General features: G+C 58.6%; 8 protein-coding genes across 8 annotated transcripts; 5 read left to right on the top strand and 3 right to left on the bottom strand.

Moving 5' to 3' along the window:
• Window positions 1-412: 412 nt before the first annotated feature.
• On the top strand, window positions 413-830 carry SDRG_15244 (hypothetical protein). The gene has a single exon (XM_008621410.1). The coding sequence runs from the start codon at window positions 451-453 to the stop codon at window positions 766-768; it is 318 nt and encodes a 105-aa protein (XP_008619632.1). The 5' UTR covers window positions 413-450; the 3' UTR covers window positions 769-830.
• Window positions 777-3320, top strand: SDRG_15243 (hypothetical protein). Its single transcript, XM_008621409.1, has 5 exons — window positions 777-798; window positions 856-2003; window positions 2054-2510; window positions 2568-2654; window positions 2706-3320. The coding sequence occupies exons 2-5, from the start codon at window positions 1306-1308 to the stop codon at window positions 3069-3071; spliced, it is 1608 nt and encodes a 535-aa protein (XP_008619631.1). The 5' UTR covers window positions 777-798; window positions 856-1305; the 3' UTR covers window positions 3072-3320.
• An 859-nt stretch (window positions 3321-4179) lies between these two features.
• SDRG_15242 (hypothetical protein) lies at window positions 4180-6132 on the top strand. Its single transcript, XM_008621408.1, has one exon. The coding sequence runs from the start codon at window positions 4250-4252 to the stop codon at window positions 6029-6031; it is 1782 nt and encodes a 593-aa protein (XP_008619630.1). The 5' UTR covers window positions 4180-4249; the 3' UTR covers window positions 6032-6132.
• A 418-nt stretch (window positions 6133-6550) lies between these two features.
• Window positions 6551-8424, top strand: SDRG_15241 (hypothetical protein; the record flags this gene model as incomplete). Its single annotated transcript, XM_008621407.1, has 1 exon — window positions 6551-8424. One exon carries the CDS (start codon window positions 6551-6553, stop codon window positions 8333-8335), a length of 1785 nt encoding a protein of 594 aa, XP_008619629.1. The 3' UTR covers window positions 8336-8424.
• Window positions 8425-8592: 168 nt separating this feature from the next.
• On the bottom strand, window positions 8593-10088 carry SDRG_15240 (actin-like protein 3). Its single transcript, XM_008621406.1, has 4 exons — window positions 10013-10088; window positions 9678-9963; window positions 9496-9630; window positions 8593-9447 (listed from the first exon to the last, which is right to left on the bottom strand). The coding sequence occupies exons 1-4, from the start codon at window positions 10051-10053 to the stop codon at window positions 8653-8655; spliced, it is 1257 nt and encodes a 418-aa protein (XP_008619628.1). The 5' UTR covers window positions 10054-10088; the 3' UTR covers window positions 8593-8652.
• Window positions 10089-10807: 719 nt separating this feature from the next.
• Window positions 10808-11462, bottom strand: SDRG_15239 (hypothetical protein; the record flags this gene model as incomplete). Its single annotated transcript, XM_008621405.1, has 2 exons — window positions 10808-11257; window positions 11286-11462. The coding sequence occupies 2 exons, from the start codon at window positions 11460-11462 to the stop codon at window positions 10808-10810; spliced, it is 627 nt and encodes a 208-aa protein (XP_008619627.1).
• Window positions 11463-11699: 237 nt separating this feature from the next.
• Window positions 11700-14465, bottom strand: SDRG_15238 (hypothetical protein). The gene is made up of 3 exons (XM_008621404.1): window positions 14390-14465; window positions 14255-14335; window positions 11700-14210 (listed from the first exon to the last, which is right to left on the bottom strand). The coding sequence occupies exons 1-3, from the start codon at window positions 14438-14440 to the stop codon at window positions 11850-11852; spliced, it is 2493 nt and encodes an 830-aa protein (XP_008619626.1). The 5' UTR covers window positions 14441-14465; the 3' UTR covers window positions 11700-11849.
• Window positions 14466-14796: 331 nt separating this feature from the next.
• SDRG_15237 (hypothetical protein) lies at window positions 14797-16589 on the top strand. The gene is made up of 6 exons (XM_008621403.1): window positions 14797-14840; window positions 14894-15187; window positions 15236-15646; window positions 15691-15824; window positions 15866-15981; window positions 16037-16589. The coding sequence occupies exons 1-6, from the start codon at window positions 14825-14827 to the stop codon at window positions 16548-16550; spliced, it is 1485 nt and encodes a 494-aa protein (XP_008619625.1). The 5' UTR covers window positions 14797-14824; the 3' UTR covers window positions 16551-16589.
• The last annotated feature ends 2 nt before the right edge of the window (window positions 16590-16591 follow it).

Here is a 16591-nt window from a genome sequence, read left to right as displayed (position 1 = left end):
ATCATAACGGTTTATCGAGTCTTGGCGAATTATTTGGGTCTTTCTCACCGCGGGTTTTATTAAATCTCACCATGGTGGACGTGTCTACTGGATTATCCGGAACATCCCAAGTGCGACACGGTCCTACAGTGTGTCCATAGCGTGGCGTTCGTCGACAAAGGTTCGGTTCTTTCTACGTCGAGCGGAGGATCAAAGTAAGGACTTGGTAGATTTATGGACCTCGTTGACTTGTGCTATAGTTATACACGCGCTTTGCATCTCCATTGAAAAATAGCGCGATCGTCGTCGAGACGACAACGTCCGCCCATCCACCACACGATCGTGTGACGTGATTTGCAGGCATTTTTCACACACCGCATGGTCCACAGTCGTGTGAATTAGGGTGAGATACACGCCATGTCGTATCCGGATAGCTTTGTGTATCCGAACTTGCCGCCGCTTCGAGCACCGATGGCCGACGAGTCCCTCACGGCCGTCCTGAGCAACGCGCGGTCGGTCAACTCGAAGCTCATGAAGACGAACCTCGGACTGCTCATGGCCATCCGAGAGACCGACTGTGACATCGTGCGCGCCAAGAAGCTGCTGCAAAAGCACCATGACGCGATGCAGCATCGCGGCCAGAGCATCCCCGCTGCGTGCCACTACCAGACACGACCGAATGGCAGTGGCGCACCACCGCCTCGCCAGCCCGACGAGCGCGCACGAGCTCTAGACCAGGACGAGGACCCAATGTCGGACTCAAGTAGCGATACCTCGAGCAACGACTGATCCATTGCACTACCTTCCTATGACCTGCTCGTAAGCACCTAATTCTATGCTTTCAACCGCCGTGCCACTGTAGTCGTCGACACGTAGGCTCACATGCTACCGGTAGACTCGACAGAGACACGCCGATGAGGCGTGCTGCGTGTCAATCTCGTATCGTCGAGCACAACGTCATGAACCCGAACAGTGTCGTTGTAGCCTCTGGATAAAGGCGCACTTGGTTGACGCCACCGACAAGCGAGCTCCTCCTCTCAAGGGTGCTCGTGACGCAGCCGCGCTCGGCACGCCCTGCCCAACGTCGTCTTCGAGCAACCCAACCACTGTCTCGGACATGGGTTGATGCCAACGTGGCGTCGCCGCGACTGCGCCCATGTTGCAGCGCATGGCCTTGGCTATGGTACTCTATGACCATGTAGCCTCCGTCGCTCGTGTACAGACGTCATCCCTGCGCGCTGCTCGCAGTGGCATAGGCCATGGCGCCGCTTCGCCGCCAAGATCGCATTGGGGTGGCGAGTGCTATATTATTATCTTGTTGTTTGTATGTGTCACCTGGATGGTTTTATGCAATTCATCAACCGGAATTGGATGACGACGCCACCAGTGTTTTTGGAGGTGGCGATGGAGACGGTCCCGTGCCCGTACTGCCACGCGCTCTTCCCGCGCGTAGACCCGGCCTTCGTCCTCGCCCGCCACGTGACGCAGTGCGCGCTCAAGGCCTGGCCGGCGGCTGTCGATGAGCACTTCGTGGACGCCAAGCACTGCCCGATCTGCTGGCGGGTGTTTGACGAGCATGTCAAGCCGTTCGAGATCGTGCTCCATGAAGAAGAATGCGAGCGCGTGAATGGCTCATTGAAGAAGGTCGCGCACCAAAAGCGGCGCCGGGTTGTGGAGATGTCGCCGCCGTCAAGCGCACCGTCGAGCAAGACCCGGCCATCGCCTGCCAAGACCAAGGTGCCCGAGATCACGGACGCCTCGACGCCGCTCTGCTTTCTATGCGGCCAAGGCGGCCGTCAGCTTCTCTCATGCTCGGGCTCATGCACGCGGTCGTTCCACATTGCGTGCATTGGCGAGAGCGCGTCGCTCGTCCACCGCCCGTACGTCGCCCAGCGCCGGAGCTGGAAGTGCGCCGAGTGTTTCCGGGGCATCCACATGTGCTTCAAGTGCGACATGGTCGGCGACGACGACATGGACTCGTTCAAGTGCTCGATCTCCGGCTGCGGCGTCTACGCCCACCAGCGGTTCGTCGCTGCATCAATGCCTCGTCTTATGCTGCCTGATGGTGCGATAGGTGCATGAGCAAAGGCCAGGACCCGTCGCTATTTGTGTGTCCGCGCCACGCATGCAGCGTCTGCAAGAAGCAGGGGCTTGCCCAAGCCGACGCGCTCCACTGCTACCAATGCCCCACCGCGCTGCACAAGGCGTGTCACTCGACCAAGTCCCCGTCCTTTACAGCGCTGGTGGGACACCACGGCTGCTGCGGCCACCATAGCACGCTCCGCACAGTCTCGCCGAGCCTCCGGAGCAAGCTCCACGTTGGCGACGTCGTCTTGGTGCTCAATTTTGGTAACTCGCATTTGCCGCTTGAAGCCAAGCAGCTGCATGCGAACCAGTGGGGCCGCGTTCTTACGGTCGAGGGCATTGAGTTTAGCGCCCAGCTACTGACCGTCGCGCTTTTTGCGTGCGACTTGACGCTGACGCTGACCAACCAGCACGCCGTGCCCGTCACGACGCCGTATGAGCCCACGGTACGACCACATCTGGTGACATTTCCGACGGATTTCCAATATCCGAACGCGATCTAGAAAGCTTTTGTGCAAAACTGCATCACAATCCACCTCCACACGGAGCTCTCGCTTCGCGGCCTCTCGCCAGCGTCCATGGAAGCCGAGGTAGCTATCTATCTGCTGCAACGATACACTGGACGAACGTCGTTGGTGTAGCGATCCCAGCTCGTCATGGACTCGGTGCTCGCGTTCCAGCATCTCGCGCAGCAACTCGCGATTTCGCCCGATGACGTGATCGAAATGGCGACGCTCGCATACGAAAGCTGGCGTGTGCGCGACAAGACGCGCCCGAAGAACGTGTTTGGGGTGCTTGACACACGCCGCCGCGTGCGCCCGTCGTCGCCCAAGAAAGCACCGACGCGGCAGTCGGCCCGCGCATCGACGCGGGCGTCGTCGATGGCCGAGGCATTTCAGCCGCGAACCATTTCGCTCCTACCTCTCGCCGTGTCGAATGGCGCGCACGAGGTCATTGCGATTGACGATGATGACGACGAGTACGACGACGATGCGCCGCTTGCATAAGCAGCGCCTCTTACGAATACGCTAAGAACTGTGTCGGTCAACACTAATCTGCAGTGTGGTGGTTGTCATGGTTGTGGCCAACCTGAGCGCTGACACGGTGCTCTCTTGTCGAAGCGACCGACAACGCGGTGTCGCTTGGTGTTCTTCACAAGGTCAAACGATGCGAGGACGACTGCCAGAGAGCTCACGCACCGGCGGTTGATGCCGTCAAGATGCGAGAAACTTCATGCGAGTACGGCACGAGTAGTGGCACCGTACCAGACCAGATCATTTGGTCTGGTACGGTGCCAGAAACGAGTGCGTCACAAGGTAACAACGCGTAACCATCAACCCACACGCCTCTGCGAGCGCTCGTCGAAACGCAAGCTGTGTGCAACGACTGCGTACGACGGGCTCAAGAGGTCTTGTGAAGATGCTAGAAGGGGCTCGGGCTTGACAAGCAAGCACGCATCTCATTCTCAGACTACACCCAGCAGCTGCCTCACATCGCTCACATGCGCGGTATTAGCAAAATAGCTATGACATGATTACCCCAGACCAAGACCAGACCACCAGGCAAGCAAATAGCAACAAGAAAGCGAACGTTCAAAGGACCTGGGATTAAATATGGACACGTCACATGTTGTCGCACGCTAAATTGCACCTGGACTTGCACTGCGGCTCTCTCGCTCGAGCCGCGCGTCTCGGGGGCTCCGCTTCGGAGCAGTGACAACTTGGCTACTTGTGCGAGTTAAAGAGAAGGGCAACGTTGCCATTACATCCCAATCACCTTCAACACCTCCATTCGCGTCCTTGCCTCTTGCGGCGAACCCGGTGTAGACGCAGCTGGGACGCTCCTCGTCATGCCGCACGTCGTCATCAATTGAGACAGCAAGTCGGTTGCTTCAACCGAAGACCGACCACGGTCAGCACCCCGCTTGCTCGATGGGTCTTGTACATAGGACCCGTGCTACTTGTTGGGTGCCTCAATAGGAAAAAGGGAAAGCGTTGATAACGGTTTAGCTGGAGCTTTAGCTGGTTGGGAGAGCAAGCGACACCACGTGGCACCACCACGTGTCGCGATCGAATGTACGGCTGCGATACCAAGAACATAGGTGTTTTGTATGATCCGACTCGTATCGACTCCACTGGCGCTCTGTAAAGGCATTTTGCCATAGACAACGCAGCTGCAAACGACGATGGCAGCACCGGCCAAGATTTGGCTCTTTGACGAGGCTGATTTGTACCCGAAAGAGTCGAGCAACCTCACCGCCCTCGATACGCAGTCGTACCTCCATGCATCCAAGCTCATCGCCGACGATGCCCTCTATGACGACGACGACCCGTACTACGATGGTGACGCGCTGCGAGAAGGCGGTGCGCTCGATCTCATGAGCCGCGAAGCCATCGGGCTCCTCGGGCAGTACGCGGCGGTTGGCATCATCTATGGCTGCCTGCCCGGCCTCCTCTACCCGCTCTACGTCAAGTACCTCAACTTTTCGGGCTTTCAAGCGTCGTCATACAAAGTGCTCGTCACGCTCTGCTGGTCGTTCAAGGTCTTTCTTGGTATGCTCACCGATTGCTTCCCCATCGGCGGCTACAAGCGCAAGCCGTATATGCTTCTCGGGTGGAGCATGTGTCTCGTGAGCGTCGTCCTCATGGCGCTCAACCCGTTCCCGGACCCGTACATTGGTTCTGCCCTCGCCGGCATGAACCCGCGCATCATTGCGCGCGTCCGCGGCGGCGACCTCTCGGTTTTGTCCAAAGACATGCAAAAGTCGATCAACGTCGACGCGCCCAACCAAGGCAACTACTGGATCCTTCTCTCGACCCTCGGCAGCTTTGGCTACATGCTCGCCGACGTCGCCGCCGACGCCATGGTCGTCCAGTACGCTCAGCGCGAGCCGATTGCGATCCGCGGTCGACTGCAGTCGGCAATCTACTCGGTGCGCTATGCGTGCAGCATGATCCCGCTCCTGCTCATTGGCTTTTGCATGAACGGACCGCAGTACGACGGTAATTTCAACTGGTCGATGAGCCCAAACCTCGTCTTTGCCGTGCTCGCTCTTCCGTGCGTGCTGGCCATGTGGTGCTGCATGTTTCTCATTGTCGAAGACCGCGATGTCAAGCCATACTTTCGCAGCTACCTCCAAAGTCTTTGGAATTTGTTGCGACTGCGCGTCATGTGGCAAATCTGCGCGTTTCGTTTTTTGAGCAATTTCTTCTACTCGTTTGATACGACCGTGACGCTCATCATCCCGAGTCTCTGGGCCAACGTCCAGCCGATCACAAAGTCCATCACGGCGGTGTTGAATGCGCTGCTCACGTCGGTGGCGATTTACGTTTGTGGGCGGTACGGCCTCAACTGGGACTGGCGCGTCTCGATCGCGCTCGCGACCATCGGTGTCTTGGTCATTGACGCCGCCGTCATCTTTATCACAACGTGGAATGTAGTCCGAAACGAGTATTTCTTTACGATCTCGCAGCTGGCATACAGCCTCCCGGCCGGCATCCGCTTCATTGTCTCGGGCTACTGCGCGGTCGAGATCGCCGACATTGGCAACGAAGGCGTCGTCTTTGGCCTCGTCACGACGATCGTCAACCTCGCGACACCGTTTTCCACTGCGTGTTACAAGCTCATTGACTCGTACCTCGACCTCTCCAACAACGATCTCGCAAAAGACTCGACCCACGTGCGCTGGCAAGTGACCTACGCGTTCATCATCTCGTACGGCTTCAAGTTTGCGTCGTTGCTCTTTCTCGGGTTGCTCCCGCCGCAAAAAGCGGCGGTCCAAAAACTCAAGCGCACGGGTGGCGCCAACTCGCACGCAGCCACGGCCGTCGTTGTTTCCTTCTTTGTCGCGCTGCTTTTCTCGGTCGTGACCAACTTTATGGCGCTCTTCCCGCAAACCTCGTGCTATCGCGTTGCGGGCGGCAACGGACAGCCGACCATTCAAGGCAACGTGACGATCTGCGGCTAAGACGTCTAGCCTCTCTGTCCCATGTCTAAGTAATCTCAGCATTCAATTATCAACTTGGACGTCGAGTGCCCGCCGTCCTCTGTGTGTTTCATCGCGTTCGTCTGTCCTTCAAGTCATAAATGTTCAGTAAATCGACAATGACACAAGACTGCGAATCGCGCGTGGTCGTTGTGGGTTTCCTACTTTTTGTGATACCGTGGTACTAGTAGGTTGGTAGGAATAGGGATAGATAGGTGCGTCGATAGATAGATAGATAGATAGATAGATAGATAGATAGATAGATAGATAGATACAAGTGGATCGGACGTTGATTCGCATGAGCCAACACGGCGCTCTGGCCATTCACGCACTGCAGAAAGCGTGTCGCCTGTGTCCTCAAAAGCATTCACTTTGTGGCTAGTAGCATGCAACTCGCCACCCACCTCTCTACGAAATCTTCTATTCTTCGCAAGATACGGCCTTTCCCAGAAAGCGGTTTTCCCGCGTCGTGGCGCTCTTGGGAACATATTTTTTCGCAGTATGCAGCAGCCGCACGAGGCCGACAAGGGCGTGTGGCTCTTTGACGAGGCCGAGCTGCTCACGCGCCACACGACGATCGTGAACTCGCCCGATGCGTACATGCAGGCGCCCAAGACGATCGGCGACCCTCATTATGGCGGCGACGGCGACGACTTGTACCTTGGCGGTGCGATCCGCGAAGGCGGCGCGCTTGAGCTTTACTCCAAGGAGGCCATCGGGCTCCTCGCCCAGTATGCGGCCGTCGGCGTTGTCTACGGCTGCCTCCCCGCGCTCGTGTACCCCGTGTACGTCAAGTACATGAACTTTGCTGGCTACGAAGCCGCGTCCTACTCGGTGCTCATCACGATCTGCTGGTCGTTCAAGGTCTTCCTCGGCATGCTCTCCGACTGCTTCCCCATCGGCGGCTACAAGCGCCGGCCGTACATGCTCATCGGGTGGAGCATCTGCCTCGCGTGCATGTGCCTCATGGCGTTTGCGCCGTTTCCCGAGCCGTACCTCGGCAAAAGCCTTCGTCTCTCGGCTGCCGCGATCAGCAAGGTGCGCGGTGGCGACCTCTCCAACTTGACGGCCGAGCAAAAGCAGCTCGTGAACGTGGATGCGGCGGGCGAAGCCAACTACTGGATCCTCCTCTCGTCGCTCGGCAGCTTTGGCTACATGCTCGCCGACGTCGCCGCCGACGCCATGGTGGTCGAGTACGCGCACCGTGAGCCGATCCACATCCGAGGGCGACTCCAATCAGCGATTTACGCGGTGCGGTACGCGTTTAGCATGCTGCCGCTGCTCATTGTGGGTATTTGCATGAACGGACCGGAGTACGACGGCAGCTTTACGTGGTCCATTGGGCCCAACGTGATATTTGCGGTTCTGATTGCACCGTGCGCACTCGCAATCTGGGCGACGCTCTTCCTCATCGTCGAAGACCGCGGCGTCAAGCCATACGTTCGCAGCTACCTCTGGAACCTATGGAACCTACTGCGACTGCGCGTCATGTGGCAAATCTGCGCATTTCGCTTTTTGAGCAACTTTTTTTACAATTTCGACTCGACAGCAACCCCCATCATCCCGAGTCTCTGGGCGACTGTGCGGCCGCTCACAAAGTCGCTCTTTGCGGTTGCCAACGCGCTGCTCACGTCGGTGGCCATTTACATTTGTGGGCGGTATGGCCTCAACTGGAACTGGCGCACCACGATTGCGCTGGCGACGATCGGTGTCATGACCATTGACGGCACGATCCTCATGCTCACAACGTGGAATGTGGTCCGGGAAGAGTACTTTTTCTCGACGACGCTGCTGCCCGACAGCCTCCCGGCCGGCATCCGCTTCATTGTCTCGGGCTACTGCGCAGTCGAGATCGCCGACATTGGCAACGAAGGCGTTGTCTTTGGCCTCGTCACGACGATCGTCAACCTCGCGACGCCGTTTTCCACTGTCTTCTACAAGCTCCTGGGCTCGTACTTGACGCTGAGGCCCAAGGACTTGGCCAACGACACGTACGATGTCCGCCTGCAAGTCACCTATTCGTATGCGATTGCCTATGGGTTCAAGATGCTCTCGTTTGCGTTTCTACCGCTACTGCCGCCTCAAAAGGCTGCTGTCCAAAAGCTCAAGCGCAAAGGCGGCTCGAGCACCCCCGCGGCCATCGCCGTGCTCGCTGTGTTTTCCTTTGCCCTTGTGTTTTCGATCGTGACCAACGTCATGGCGCTCTTCCCGCAAACGTCGTGCTACCGCGTCGCCGGTGGCAACGGTCTCCCGCTCATCAAGAACAACGTGACCATCTGCGGCTAGGTTTTGCGTGACTAGGCTTCTTCATGGACTGCGCTCATGGAATTCCTGTGCGACGCCTCGATTTAGAATGGTAGACGGGGCAGCATGAGGGCTAGGGTTGCCACCACAGCACAGGCAAAGCGTACGCACACGTGAGACGGTCTGGATAGAGAGCATGATGGTTTGCAGCGAAATGTGCCTCGCCTGCTTGCAGCTGTTCCAACAAGCGTTGAAGCGCAACTAAGATCGTAGTGCCATAAACGCCCATCAGAAACAAGTGGACAGACAGCGCCGTCGTATTGGGGGTGTCGTATACGTGTCAACAGGGTATTCTCGACTTACATGGTCGCAGCAAACACAGGGTTGTGACGCGCGATCCGAGGCCCTTCCTCTTCGTACTGGGCCTTGGTGTGGCACACGCGGTGGAACTCGGGCGTCGAGGCCACCATGGAGCCGCCAAACCACACGGCGAAGCGCTGCATGCGGTGCGAGATGACGTTGACTTCGAGCTCCTCGGCCGACTGCTTGGCGTACTTGGAGTGGAGCGCGAGGTTGGCTTGCTGGCGGTCGTCGGCAAGGCGCTTGATGTCGCGTTGGAGCCGGCGGCCAAAGTCCTTGAACATGGTCGAGCCGCCGCTGAGCACAATGTTCTTGTAGAGCCCACGGCGACAATCGATCGGGCACTTGAGAATCGCGTCGTCGACGACGTTGGGCAGCGGCACGGTAAAGTCGGACGAGAAGATCTCGGGGTTGAAGAAGATCTCGGGCGCCAAGAACCGTTCGTAGCCCACATCGATGGACCACGGTTGCTTCGTGCGCGGGTGCACGTCGGCGTACGGCACGACGTACTTGGCTGGGTTCGCATCGTACTTCTTAAACTCCTTGACAATGTCCGGGCACACGTAGCTGTGCATTTCCTTGACCTTCCGCGCGACCTCGAGCGACTCCTCCGGCGGCACGGGCTCGCCGCGATCGCGCATCATACGCTGGATGAACGACGTAATGTCGCGACCGGCAAGGGGCACGTGGCTGATGCAGCTGCCAATGACGTAGCCGTCCGCGACCGGAATGACGTGCGTGACACCGTCGCCCGAGTCGATGACCGTCCCCGTCAGCGAGCGCATCGAAGGATCCTACACCGATACGTCAATGAGGCTAGTGCGAGTCACGTCGAGGGCTACCTTGATCTTGGGCCAGGACGCATATAAAGCGAGGACGGCCTGCACCGCGATGTACAAGCCAGGCACGTTGAACGTCTCAAACATGATTTCGGCCGTCGCCTCGCGGTTCTCGGGCGGGTTGAGCGGCGGCTCGGTCTATGCCACATGAGCCACATGAGCGGTAGCGTCGATGTGTGTCGTACCAAAAGCATGTAGTGCTCTTCGGGCTCGCAGCGAAGGTGCTGGAACAAGCAGCGCTGCCACATCTTCTCCATGTTGTCCCAGTTGTCAATGATACCCTGCTTGATCGGGTAGTTGAGCTGGTGCGTCGACGCGTTCTCAAAGGCCTGGTTGCCGATGTGGAAGTCCAGGTCGTCAATGCCTTGGCTCTGACCCACACGGCTCGACGTCGTGTTGGACTGCACGGCAATCGTCGACGGGATGATGTAGCTCGGCTCGGCGTTGCCGGCGTAGCCCATCTTGGTGAACCTACATGGGCGCATGAGGCGGCGACGCTCGCGCCGAGGCTGCCTCGTACCCCGTGCCATTATCGATCACGACCGCTGGCTTCATGCTCATGTTGCTTCGCCTCGAAAGTGTGAGGAAGATAGATCAATCGGTTGTGAAGGGATTCGTTTTGAGAGGTTTTCAGTCAACATACATTCTCGTCTTGGCCGACGCACGCCACATGGCAGCGCCTCGCCCGCCCCAGGGCCACTGACGCCGTGACGCCAAGCATGGGTCGCTTCCGGCCCGCCATCATCGTTGCACAGGCGACTGCGCGGGGCGGGCGTCGGGCGTGGGCGGCAAGGGCTGGTGCTATAGCACCGACGCAGCGTCCGTCTTCGTCCCCGAGGGACACGCGCCGTCGACGTCGTCTCTGGCCAAGGTGGGCCACGCTGCAATCCAAGCGCAGAGCTTCAGAGCATGATAGCAACCGAGGTCTTCTTGCGTGCGTATGCATGGGCCACAGATCGACTACGTTCTGTGATCGACCGCCGTGTGCACATGAACGGTTGATGTGGGTGTGCGCCATGAGGCGTACGTGACACAGCAAAGTTGGAGCACGCTGCAATGTAGAAAGACATTGCATTAGTCCAAGAAGAAGTGTATGAATTTCGACCAAATTGCGTGTTTACGTTAACTCTGGCAACAGGACGTAAACATGCAATTACGAAGGAAAAATTGTGCTGACAACACAACATTTGGTCACGTCGTCGGTGGCATTGACTTGAGCGCGAGTTCACCAATCGACGAGCTCCAGTCCGGTGCGTTCTCAAAGCCGTTATCCAAAGTTGTCGTCTTGGATCGTTGCTTGAAGGTCCGCGCGTCGTCATGGCAAGTGGACCGTACTGCTGTTGATGGGCTCGTTGATGGGCTTGCCGCTGAGCCCGACGCACTGCATTTCGCCCGTGGTCTCGAGCGTGACGCCGTCTTCGTTGCCGTCAGCCGAGAGCAAACCCACCGAGTGCGGCTCGACGCGGCTGCCACCTATGGAGCCTTCGCCCGAGATGATATACACGAACGCATTGTGGTCCTTCGGCAGTGCATGCGAGTGCGACGCTGCGCCGGAAAAGATAAAGTGGACGTACGTGATCGGGACGTTGGTAAAGACGTTGGCGGTCGCGCCCATGGCTTGGCCCGCGATCACGATCACCTCAATGTTCCCTGCTTGACTCGCGGGAGCCCTTTGGCCGGAATCTCCTGGTATTTCGGCTCGGTCATCTTGAGCAACTTGGGCAAATTGAGCCAGAAGTGGAGTCCAATCGCAGGCTTGTTGCAGCTCGCAGGCATCTCCGAGTGGACAATACCGCGGGCGGGACACATCGACTGGAGGGCGCTGGCGCGAGCTCGCCGTGGTGGCCGCTAAAGTCTTCGTGGAGCATCATGCCGGGCGAGTGCGGTACGAGGTACGTGATGGTCTCAAAGCCGCGGTGCGGGTGGTCGGGAAACCTGCCGGGGAGCTGCACGTGGAACTCGTCGAGCATCAAGAACGGGTCGAGAGGCGACGCAGCATCGGTTGACCATGGACAGGCGGACCGTCGCACCGACGCCTTCGCGCTGCACCGAGACAAAGCTCTTGGAAATGGATCGGAATATGAGCATGGCGGCCGATTCGTAAATGGCACCATGTCATCAAGTACTAGTACCGAGGTAGCGCGGAAGCCTTTCACCCCAAAGCACAGGCTGCTTCCTTGGGATGCTGAGTGGCAAATTTTGATTGGTCCAAAAATCCGATACATCGGTCATTGATTGGCCATGTACAAAATAATGATGCGTGCAAAGGACATTCCTTCTTCTACATATGAAATTTGCAATCAAAAGAGCTCGGGTATCGGTGCAAGCAGCACCGTACGACGGTACTCTTGTCCTACTCATTCTGCCAAGTCGACAATGCAACGTGTGTATACGGCCAGCGCATGCCGCAGTGTGTCTCGGAGCTTGGTCGGGTCGAGCGACGCCGCCATGAAGACCCGCAATGCGCGTGGGTTTGGTACACGGCTTGTGTGGAGCACCTTTTGAAACTCGTACTCGGCTGCTGCCGTCGGCAACGTTGCAAGCACATCGGCAATGAGCTGCAGTGCATGGATAGGACTTGTCGGTGCGACCAACGCGTCCAGCGGGTGCAGTTGTATCGAGGGATCGCGCATCCTCCTTTCTATGCTCGTCGTCGTATGCTCGGCGACCACTTTGCAGTAGACACCGCGCGCAAACGCGGGAAAGACAGCGCGGATTACACTCTCGTAGAGCAGTGGCTCGAGTGCGCCGTCAGGTCCGACGACGTCGACGATCTCTGGTAGACAGTACGTCACCATCGCCGTCACGAGTCCGTCCCAGCGCGCGACGAGGAGGTCGCACGTCGCTTGCGTCGACGTGCGAAATAGTGACTCGTGGACATCGCGCAAGAGGCTCTGGACAAGCTTCAGCACAGGCGTCTTGTCCGACACGAGCAGCAGCTCCATGTAGAGAGCGAGGCGGTCCTTGGCGTCCGGGACCGTGCGCTGAAGCGCGCACGCATACTTGAAGGGCACGACGCGGCTCGCCTCGGACGACGTCGACGACCACCGCGGGGGTCCGTCACCAAACGATGCGACACGAAAAGTGGAGGTTGACCCGTACGAGGCTTCGATGCTTTGAAGGGCGAGCGACCGGGACTGGAGCCCGTCCATCGGTGGCGGCAGTCCTTGCAGAAACGCCTGGATGCTAGCGTGGGGCTCGAATACATAGCTGCGCTCGAGGGCATTCTCGACGACGCAAAGGGCATCGTACTGCCGTGTGAGCTTCTCGACGTCGATGCGCCCGCCAGTGAAGAGCGGCGTGGTGCGCAGCCGCTCCAGTGCCGCGCCGACGACACCTAAAAACGGCAATGTCGCGGCGGTCCCGCTCATGAGCAACTGCTTCTTCCGAAGCGTCTCAAAGCCGCCATTGTGGTCGCAGAGCGACCGTAATTCAAAGAGCTGGGCTTTGCACTTGGCGCGCACGCGCTTCCACGTGGCAGGCAGGCGCGATGGCATGAGCGGCGTGTCACCGAGGCACCCGATGCTCGCCATGACAAGGTGAAAGTTGTTGAGGTCGTGGCCGTTGGCGGCAACCGCGATCGCCGTGATGGTCTCGATGGCCTGCGCGCGTTCGAGCGGACTCTCTTCAGCAATGACCGACCACACCAGATAGGCGGTGAGTTTGTTGAAGTGGTCCGAAATGGCCTTTTGCTCGTCCGTGGCAGGCCCGAGAAAAGTCGGTAGCGGAACTTTGCCGAGCTGCGATCGGTGAAAAAGCGTACACTGCTCCGCAAAGGCCTCGGGCGTGAGGCGGTGATTCTCCAAGACAGAGCGCAGTGTTTGAAGCGTCGCGAGCGGCGAGCTGCCACGCGGTGGCGGCGGCGTCGAGGCTGGTGCTATAGCCTTGTCTGACAGAAGAATGTGCCGGTTCCCGCGCTGGGGCATGAGCCGAACGCTAATGGTAGGCGGCGGTGACGGCTCAACGAGTTGATGGGCCGCGACGACGACGGGCAGGTCCTTATCGTCCAAGTTGCTGAACCGGCGAAGGCGGCAATGCGGAAAGTACTTGTCAATGAGGTGGACGTTGGCCGCCATGGTCGCATCCTTCCCGAGTCGGTGGCCGTACGTCGGGTGGAAGAGGAGGTCTCGCACAAATGCGGTCACCAGTGTCTTTTGCGACGCCGACGTCTTGCGCGGTCGAGCTTGTGGCGCGGCCGTAGGAGACGTCGCCGGTCGATTACGTTCGCCAAGCGCCGTCAAGAGGTTGGCCATCGAGAGGCCGACCGGAAGTGTGAGAAGAACATCCCAGTGCAAGAGCACACTGCGCCCAGCGCCGTCGACGTGTTCGATAAAGGCGGCCAAAGCGTTCCAGTGCTTGGCTTTCTCCGCCTCGTTCAACGTCGCCGTGTCGTTGCCATCGCTGGCGTCGACGCCGAGATCGCACGTGATCGAGCGGCGCACGTTCTGAAAGGCCGCAAGTGTCTCGGTCTCATCAGCGTAAATCTCAAAGTCGCCGTCGTCCGAGTCGTCCGAGTCGTCAAGCGCTACGACACCGGGCGCTGAGGACGATCGCACTGGCGGTGCCGCGGCCTGCACGGTGTAAATGGCGGCGAGCCATGCGTCACGGTGGCTAGTCTCTTTGCAGTCGAAGAGGACGTCGTCGCTGCGCGTCTTGATCTGAAGCAGGGTGTCGTCGGCGTGGAACGTGATCTGCACGGCCGGGTCCCACAGATGAATCTAACACTACGGGTCAAGCCGCCATCGAGATACGAGCAAGGCACCTTGAGCTTGAGGGTGCTCGTGCCTTTGCGATAGACAAAGAGGTCGCCAGTCTTGCTGATGACGACATCACGGTCCCGCCACTAGAGAGAGAGTAACTGATATATATCACATATGCCATCAAGGACACCACGCACCATCCAAGTGCCGCGGACGCCGACGATGCCGCGCTTGGCTTCGGTCGCCATCTTCGTTTCGCCCACTCGACAGGTGCGCTTCCGTAACGTTCAATGACGCACCTACTACACTGAAAGATGCACTGAATCGCAGAGACGCACCCGCATTCCGACCAGCCTGTCGGCTCCACGCGAGCGTCCTCAGGACTTGCAATCGCGTCAATTTCGGATACAACGTGTTTCTCGTTGAGGCGGAACGCGGTGCAATATTGTCGTACATCTGCGACCGTGACGTACGCAGTACTGCATCGGCCGTTCCCGTCTCGAGGCGGTCGAGGTGTGAAAACGAAATCGGTGCGGTTTTGCGTGCCCCTCGAAGATTGCCAATTCGGCGCGATGATTGGTCAGCTATTTTTAGCCCGTCCGGTGAGTGGCTTTACCGCCATTTCCCGCAGGATGGCGTCGGTGGCAGGTGCATCTGCCGTGGTGACGATGCGCTCGCAACTGAGATCTTACATGTCGTAGCCCGCGCACAGCTCGATGCGGAGCACGAGTACCTCCGGACGCGTGTGGATCCGCTCTTGATGCCGCTCATCGAGACCTTGCTGTTGTACCAGCCCAGTAACGTGTACGAGTTCATGGCGAGCTACTTGGAAAATGGCGCGGGGGGCCTCGGACGTATGAAGCACCTGAGCGAGGCCAACAAGTCGGTGACAGCACGCCGTCAGCGCATGGTTACCTTCATGTCGTCGAGCGTGCTACCTATCATGGAGGACCTGACACAGCGCATCATGCAAGAAAAGCCGAATGACGTGCGCGGTACGTTCACGTCTCTGCCACATGTGTGTTGCTATGGCTACTGACTAGCCTACTTGGTATCGGTCGCTCACACGCGCAGCATGGCACATGGAAGCAACAACAACAATGACATTCGTGACCTCGAGTCCAATGGGCTTTCATCGCTCGCGATTGCGCATGAAGTGTATGCGATCGGGGACGCTGTCGAGTGTCGCTTCAAAGGCCGCCCCAAGTTTGTACCTGCGGTCATCGAAGCCTACGACGCTGCGTCGACCACATACACAATTCGGTATGACAACAACAAGGTCGAGGAGCACATCCATCCGATCCTACTGCGCCGGCCCAACGCTGAGCCCGAGGTCGAGCCTGCGACGACCAAGACGCCGCGTCCGACCACGCCCCGGGCCATGGAGCCTGTGATCCTCCTCCTCGGTATTGACGGCGCGGGCAAGTCGACCTTGCTCTCGACGCTCCAAGGCGGTACGCCCGGTGCTCTCGCGCGTCACTCTTCTCAGGTAGTATAGACCTGGAGAAGGAGCACGGACCCAGTGCCGGCTATACGTCCGTCAAGTTTCAAATGGCCAATGGTCTCGCAATGTTTGTCGACTTGGGCGGCGGGCCCACGTTTCGGGCGGTCTGGAAGGAATACTATGCTGATGTACAACTTGTCCTTTCGATTGTCGACTGAAAACGACCTAGGCGCACGCCGTCATTTACGTCGTTGACGCGGCAGCACCGGCGCGATTCGCGGAAGCCGCCACGATCCTCTCGCAGGCCATGGAGCACCCCCTTCTTGTCGGCAAACCACTGCTCATGTACTAATGCTCACACTTTGATGCGGTCCACTCGAACTCAAAACTCAACGCGTAGATTTGCCAACAAAAAAGACTTGCCGGGCGCCGTGAACGAGAAACAGTTTTGCCGCGACCTCCAAGTCGGCATGTACAACAACAAGAAGGTGCTGGAATGCGTCGCCAAGGCGGGTGCCAACGCAGGGCGCGTCGACGACGCACTTGAGACGGGCCTTACATGGATCCTCCGGCGAGTTGAAGCCGACTACAACGATCTGCAGGCCCGCGTGGCCTCCGACCGCGATGCCAAGAAGAAGCGAGACGCCGAGGCGTGGGAAGCGCAGCGCCAGCGCGTCGCGATGTTCAAGGAAGAGAACGAGCGCGCGCTCATGGCCAAATTCGATAAATACGCGCCAACAACACCATCTCCGGTCGCGTCGCACGCCGAGACCACGTCCGTACCGACCTGCTCCCATTGCAAAACAGCCGACGCTGCCACCAAGTGCGCAGCCTCCAAGTGGATGCCCGTTTGTTTGAGTTGCGCGACCGAGCTCAAACAGCAAGCGGCGACTGAAAAGCAAAAGGGGGCGTGATCGAGTGACGGCGTAGTACATACAACCACCCTCTGTTGGAT

This window comes from Saprolegnia diclina, assembly GCF_000281045.1.
Source record: "Saprolegnia diclina VS20 unplaced genomic scaffold supercont1.87, whole genome shotgun sequence".
NCBI lineage: Eukaryota > Oomycota > Saprolegniomycetes > Saprolegniales > Saprolegniaceae > Saprolegnia > Saprolegnia diclina.
Note: the sequence above shows the minus strand (reverse complement) of the source record. Positions and strands in the feature narration are given on the sequence as shown.

What these genes read in the sequence shown, in the direction of transcription:
- SDRG_15244 (XM_008621410.1), top strand. Translation starts at nt 451, where the DNA reads ATGGCCGACGAGTCCCTCACGGCCGTCCTGAGCAACGCGCGGTCGGTC.
- SDRG_15243 (XM_008621409.1), top strand. Translation starts at nt 1,306, where the DNA reads ATGTGTCACCTGGATGGTTTTATGCAATTCATCAACCGGAATTGGATG. An exon ending in CGACGCCGTATGAGCCCACG is followed by an intron (nt 2,511 to 2,567) that starts GTACGACCACAT and finishes AACGCGATCTAG; the next exon opens with AAAGCTTTTGTGCAAAACTG. An exon ending in CAGCGTCCATGGAAGCCGAG is followed by an intron (nt 2,655 to 2,705) that starts GTAGCTATCTAT and finishes TCGTTGGTGTAG; the next exon opens with CGATCCCAGCTCGTCATGGA.
- SDRG_15242 (XM_008621408.1), top strand. Translation starts at nt 4,250, where the DNA reads ATGGCAGCACCGGCCAAGATTTGGCTCTTTGACGAGGCTGATTTGTAC.
- SDRG_15240 (XM_008621406.1), bottom strand. Translation starts at nt 10,053, where the DNA reads ATGAGCATGAAGCCAGCGGTCGTGATCGATAATGGCACGGG. An exon ending in GTGATCGATAATGGCACGGG is followed by an intron (nt 9,964 to 10,012) that starts GTACGAGGCAGC and finishes GCGCCCATGTAG; the next exon opens with GTTCACCAAGATGGGCTACG. An exon ending in CGTCCTGGCCCAAGATCAAG is followed by an intron (nt 9,448 to 9,495) that starts GTAGCCCTCGAC and finishes GTATCGGTGTAG; the next exon opens with GATCCTTCGATGCGCTCGCT.
- SDRG_15238 (XM_008621404.1), bottom strand. Translation starts at nt 14,440, where the DNA reads ATGGCGACCGAAGCCAAGCGCGGCATCGTCGGCGTCCGCGGCACTTGG. An exon ending in GCGTCCGCGGCACTTGGATG is followed by an intron (nt 14,336 to 14,389) that starts GTGCGTGGTGTC and finishes CTCTCTCTCTAG; the next exon opens with TGGCGGGACCGTGATGTCGT. An exon ending in CGAGCACCCTCAAGCTCAAG is followed by an intron (nt 14,211 to 14,254) that starts GTGCCTTGCTCG and finishes CCGTAGTGTTAG; the next exon opens with ATTCATCTGTGGGACCCGGC.
- SDRG_15237 (XM_008621403.1), top strand. An exon ending in GCTCTCGACGCTCCAAGGCG is followed by an intron (nt 15,647 to 15,690) that starts GTACGCCCGGTG and finishes CAGGTAGTATAG; the next exon opens with ACCTGGAGAAGGAGCACGGA. An exon ending in GGAAGGAATACTATGCTGAT is followed by an intron (nt 15,825 to 15,865) that starts GTACAACTTGTC and finishes AAAACGACCTAG; the next exon opens with GCGCACGCCGTCATTTACGT.